Raw genomic sequence first — 6,192 nt, forward strand, 5'->3', positions numbered from 1 at the left:
GCACCCTGATAACGTAGGTCGTGGCAGATTTTTAACGCTTTTTGAGTCTTTTGACGTCAAATCATGTTACAAGGGTGCGAATTATCATACGGGCGCGAATTTATCATCACCCAAAACACTCCGTTTTTCCTCTGAAAGATCGAGCGATTACTTAGGTCTCAAATGCTGATCTACTTTGAGCTCCTCTAATGGCGAATTTTCTCTCTCTAAGCTCTCTGATAAATGATGCGGATAAAAGCCAAGTAGTGTCGATATCGGTTTTCGTTGCCGTTCTTTGTCTCTGCATACTGGTCGGGCATTTGTTAGAAGAGCATCGATGGGTAAACGAATCAATAACCGCCATCTTGATCGTAAGCTCCCAACCATTTTGTTTTTTTTTGTTTTTTTTTTTTTTTGAGTTTTAAGGTTTTGATTATGGAGTCTCTTGGAATATTGGTATGTAATCTGTTTTGAAATTTACATTCTAGATGAAGTTCATGAATTGATTATGGCTATGTTAGACATTGAGGTCTTGGATTAGGATCATGGGTTACATGCCCACTTGGGAATTAGAATAGTTTTGGGGGGAAATGAGAAAAATAGGCTTAATTTTGATGTTTTTCTTTTGCCTTGATCTTATTGCCAAGAGGAAATATTGGTTTTTATTGAGTGTCTATACAAGTTTTCAGTTGGGACTTGTACACGATCAATGCATGCAAATGTAAATTGTCAAAATTTCCAACAAAAACCCTCAAAACTGTTGGGATTTGACTCGGATAAGTGAAAGGGATGGGGATGGGTTATAAGGGAATGAGCACCCTCCCTCTAATGGCTAGCTTTTAGGGGTGAGTTCTACCCCGTTAAATTCCCCTCAGTGTGTGGTAACCTGGGCCAACTGGGTTTTCGCAAAACCCAAATTGTTTTGCCTTAGAGAGCAAATGGCGTGAGATGGAGATGGAAAACTTGGGATGGCTCTTCTTGTTTCTTCTTCCTAGGGTCTTTTCTCTGATACCATGCTAGAAGTGAGGCTAGGCTTAGAGAGGAAGAAGAAGAGGAGTGAAGATGATGGAGAGTCTCCACTAGGGAGCTCCTCATGTATACAATGCATATATATAGGCCAATAGGGCAATTATGGTACAAAGACTATAATACCCTCTACACTATAAGTAATGCCTAATCTACCCTTACATTATTCAACATATTTATTGCCTTTTTGTAATTTTTTTTTGTCCAGGGATCCATTACCGGCACTATAATCTTGCTTTTGAGCAAAGGCAGGAGTTCTCAAATTCTAAGATTTGATGAAAACTTGTTTTTCATTTACCTTCTTCCACCCATAATCTTCAATGCAGGGTAAGAGCAGGTCACTTCCAGATTATATCTATTCCTAGAATTACCGACTTGTATAATTTTTCTTATCCATTCATCACTCCAGATTTCAGGTTAAGAAGAAACAGTTCTTTCACAACTTTCTAACCATCATGTTATTCGGTGTAGTTGGTGTTTTCATTTCATCGGCCATCATTTCAGCAGGTAATATTTAAATCTCTCCAGCATTTTAGTTATGGATTTTTTTTGGATAGGATCGAGCTTGCTAGGGAGTCATGACCCATATAGCATCCAGTATAGAGCAAGGTCCGGAAAATTTCTGTATTTTACAAGATTTCGGTGGAAATTTCGCCAAAATTTCGGGTACTTTCGGCGTCAGTCCTGAAATTTCAAACCATGGTATAGAGTTCTATGTGATGGTTAAAGCTTGTGTCCAAAGGTTAGGACAACCATATCATAAAAGAGGGGTAATGAGTTCGGTGCCAGCTTACTTGCTAAGAAACTTAACGAGGAGTTATGGTCTATGAATCCTGAGTCTGCATCTTTTGAAGGGCCCAATACATACATGGAAATGTTATCAGCACTACTGTATTTTGATGAGGGCACTCCTCACTTTATTAAAAGTACGGTATAGCCCGCACCATAGGATGATCCAAACTGTCCATTAGATGGGCGACAGCCTAAATAGGTTGTGCCCCAGAAATCATTTCCATAGGTTGATCTAACCCTCCGATCTGAATGTTAGATGATTTATTCAGATCGGAGGGTTAGGATCAACCTATGGAAATGATTTTTGGGGCACAACCTATTTAGGCTGTGGTGAACGGTTTGGATCATCATGTGGTGTGGGCCATACCGTACTTTTAATAAAGTGAGGAGTGCCCTCATCAAAATACAGTAGTGCTGATAACATTTCCCTATTCGACGCTTAACTATTGAATTGTCCATAAAAGTTCACCAGGCATAGCTAAGGAAGCATCTTGTCATATCACCTATTGATATTAGTTTATTTAATCATATAAAAAATGAAATCACGGGCTGACAGAGTTATAGAGATTGAATCAAATGTCAGTAGTACCAAAGCATTCTATTTGCTGCATTGGGGCCATCCGTTACATTTCTTCTGCTTTTTAACAGTTTTCAGGATGTTTTTTTCCCGACACGGTTTGATTGTGATCTGGTCTAAGTATCGAGTATCCGTGCTTGGTTAATATATTGTGGTGTTCTTACTACATTCTTTCATGATATTCCATTTAAAATTCTGACATGCATCTTTTGATCTAGGCTGCTGGTTGCTGTTCCCGAAAATAGGATTCATTGGACTTAAGGCGCGGGACTATCTTGGTGGGAATCTCATCCCTGTTGTCTGATCTGTGTATGTTATATGACATACATTTGTCTCCTTACTAAAATTTAACAAATATATTTCTTTCTAATTACCAAATTTTTGTTCCATCCAGCTCTTGGAGCAATCTTTTCATCAACAGATACTGTCTGTACACTACAGGTACAATCAAGGATTTAAATGTCGGTTCGGCCGAAATTTCAGCAATTTGAGTGGAAATCTTAAGATTTCGGTGATGTCTTTTCGGCGAAAATTTCAGATTTCGATCGAAATTTCGGATTTAAGTCTGTCCTGACCGAAATCCGAAATCTCGGTATTTAGGTTGAAATTTAAAACCATGCAATGTATCCTACTTCCTTTTATTTTGTTAAGTTTCATGATAGATATCCATCCTCTAAAATACATATTCGAAAACATATTATTAAGTAGTTTTAAGCCGAAATTTCATGTATTGTCTCATGTAGGTCTTACATCAAGATGAGACTCCTCAGCTGTACAGCTTAGTTTTTGGGGAAGGAGTGGTGAATGATGCAACATCCGTAGTTCTCTTCAATGCAGTCCAAAAGCTTGATGTTTCGAAAGTTGATATTTGGGCAGCAGTTCGTATTCTTGGGGATTTTTTCTACTTATTTTCAACGAGCACAGCCCTTGGAGTTTCTGTATGTCTGGATTTCCAATTATTTTTTTACAAAAACCCTGTATACCTCACATAGAAAGTTTTAAAGTTCATTTAATACTATCCCATGTATGATGTGATGAGTGTGGAATTTGCTTGCCAAATCTTTAGTACATGCATCTATCATGGATTCTATGTTACTGAGACACTTCTAAATGGATACTATAACTTTATCCTATATATCAATTTTAAGTGTAAATGTCATATAAAGAATTTATGAACCCTCATTGTTCCTGGGTAACAAATCTTCAATTTTACTAGTGCATGTTTTACATCCTTGAAGTTGGCCAGGTTACTTATATTTTTTGTGCACTTTCTGCATCAACTTTGATTTCCTTGTTCTCTTCCTTCAGGTGGGACTTTTGACTGCATATGCTATCAAAGCTTTATATTTTGGTAGGTAGGTAACTTTCTTAATTTCTTAGAGTAACTTTTGATGTGGATGGGTTTGATTAGGGATGTTTTTTTTTTTTTGAGAAATCGATATCCCCACTCCCTTTCCTTAATAATGACACTCCTTTCTTTTCTACATTATTGTGAATTAGCTGTTAAAGGCTGTTATGATTCCGAAAAAGCTATCAATATAAAATCAGAAAAACTTTAATAAAGTGAGGAGATTCACTATCAAAACAAAGGAGTGTGGGTATCATTTCTCTTCGTTTATATTCTTACAGTAAACGGGTTCTATTAATTATTGAGTCACCAGGTGCACTTAAGCTATATTGTTGACAGGCATTCAACTGATCGTGAAATTGCGTTGATGATTTTAATGGCGTATTTATCTTACATGTTGGCAGAGGTGAGGATGGAGAATCGTTCCCTTACAGTCAGCTTCCGTGATTCATATATAGATAAATGGCCATATATGCTTAAACAGAACTCTATTTTACATGATATACAGAAGATCTCTCTCTCTCTCTCTCAACATATGAAGTTGGGTTGAATCCCAAGCTTAATAACCACGCGGAAGAAAATTAAAATGTTAGGGGTTCCATGCAAAAGTAAAGATCCCAAATCGGAAAAGTGAGAGAGATGAGGATGGGCTTATAAGGACCTGGGCACCCTCCCCCTAACGTCTAGCTTTTAAGCGTGAGTTCTATCCGGGTCCCAACCAGTGGTATCAAAGCCAGGGCATGGTATGGTAACCCCGGTGATAAATTCCTAGGCCTTACCAAATCAAAATATTTGGTGTAAATTTGTGGGCCCCACCCATGCTATGAATGGGTGTAAAATGATGGGTCTCACCTTATCAAAACATGTCTTATAAAATGATGGACCCCACCCATGCTATGCATGAGGTGTAAAAAAATCCACCATAGGCAATATTTCAGTCAAATTTTTCCATGGAAAAGTTTTTCAAATAAAAATTTTCCATAGAAAGAAAAGAATGACAAAGGAAAGAAACACGTTTAGTACATATATTTTAGTACACATGCATATCTACTTCGTATGTTTCTCTATGCATGTAGAAAATTAAATGCTTATCATTTATGAAGGTCAAACTCTCACCTATGCTTTCTTGTATAGCTTTGGCACCTGAGTGGGATTCTCACCGTCTTCCTTTGTGGAATTGTGATGTCTCACTATGCATGGCATAATGTGAGTGAAAGATCAAGAATCACAACAAAGTAAGTTATTCCTTTGATGATTTAGCATAAAGTTTAATGAGACTTCTTTTGTGGATTGGAATCTAAGCATCTGCTACTGACCTGTAAATATGCAAAATTTCTATTTTATAAAAACTCTTAACAGACAATGAGATCATGAGAACGGCTAATTGTAGCAGATTCTGATCAACTGAAGTTGCCTCATTGCAAACAACGCCCATTATATGTCTTAAATTGATGAAAAATTCAAATAATTGTTAGGATATAGAAATGAAATATTTTAAACAGTGGAATTGAGTATTATTTATTTATTTCAAGAGAATATAGTACTGATACAGATTGAGTTTTAACTCGAGACTTACATAGTCATTATTATGAGAGCGACACACAAATTCACTAAATAGTAAAGACAAAACAGCATAAAACTAACTCAACTCTACTCAACTAAGCCTTTGTCCCAAACTAGTTGGGTCCGGCTAATTAATCCTTTAGAAAATTTTCATGAAGAAAGTGACCGGATCTACCCGGTTCCTGTGTCGAATAGGAGGCTCACATCCATTGACAAACTAGAATGCATAAAATGAATGCTGGAATGTATAATGTTAAGACTTTGAGTGTCCAGCATAAATGTGTTGTAGAGCATCTGTTATAATTAGTTTTGTCGGATAAACTAATAATTTCATACTTTTTAGATGAACTTCTCATCATATGATAGGTTTCTGCATTCATTATAATGTGTTATTGGAAAATTTTAGTGATTGATGTTATGTGCAGCATCATATTTAACTTCAATTTATTATCTTCAATTTCTTTAGGATGTAGATTGTTAACATTTTTCTATTGGGTACATTCTCTCTAGTTTAACTAATTTTTATACGGGTTGCTCCAATTGTTAGTGTTTGGCTGAATATTAATAACTTCTGCCTTTTCTCATTATTATATGTTTGTTTAACTCCTTAATTATATTTATTATACAAGCTATTATGGAGATGGGCTGACAACATTTTTTCTGTCAATTAATTTTGCAGGCATATGTTTGCAACAATGTCTTTTATTGCAGAAACATTCATCTTTCTTTATGTAGGGATGGATGCCCTTGACATCGAAAAATGGAAAATGACTAAGTCAAGGTGCTATACCGTTCTTAATGGATGCTTCATCCTTATTTGAATAGCGCATTTAGGAGATTTCATATCCTGATTGCTTCAATGTCGGAAGATAGACATTAGTTAAATATCAATAGCAGGTAAATCATT

At 36.3% G+C, this 6,192-nt stretch overlaps 1 protein-coding gene across 1 annotated transcript in view; it reads left to right on the forward strand.

Moving 5' to 3' along the window:
* Positions 1–6,192, forward strand: part of NHX3 (Na+/H+ (sodium hydrogen) exchanger 3) — an 11,269-nt gene continuing 5,077 nt past the window's right edge. The window contains exons 1-10 of the mRNA XM_077355320.1: positions 1–350; positions 1,214–1,332; positions 1,415–1,512; positions 2,593–2,652; positions 2,769–2,815; positions 3,118–3,312; positions 3,683–3,729; positions 4,062–4,128; positions 4,857–4,957; positions 5,965–6,066. Of these exons, the coding sequence (XP_077211435.1) occupies positions 189–350; positions 1,214–1,332; positions 1,415–1,512; positions 2,593–2,652; positions 2,769–2,815; positions 3,118–3,312; positions 3,683–3,729; positions 4,062–4,128; positions 4,857–4,957; positions 5,965–6,066 (998 nt within the window). The 5' untranslated portion in view covers positions 1–188. The remainder of the gene's footprint in view (positions 351–1,213; positions 1,333–1,414; positions 1,513–2,592; positions 2,653–2,768; positions 2,816–3,117; positions 3,313–3,682; positions 3,730–4,061; positions 4,129–4,856; positions 4,958–5,964; positions 6,067–6,192) is intronic.

Source organism: Tasmannia lanceolata, unplaced genomic scaffold, assembly GCF_043159265.1.
Source record: "Tasmannia lanceolata isolate RefF3 unplaced genomic scaffold, GAP_Taslan_0.1 ptg000015l, whole genome shotgun sequence".
NCBI classification, from domain to species: domain Eukaryota; kingdom Viridiplantae; phylum Streptophyta; class Magnoliopsida; order Canellales; family Winteraceae; genus Tasmannia; species Tasmannia lanceolata.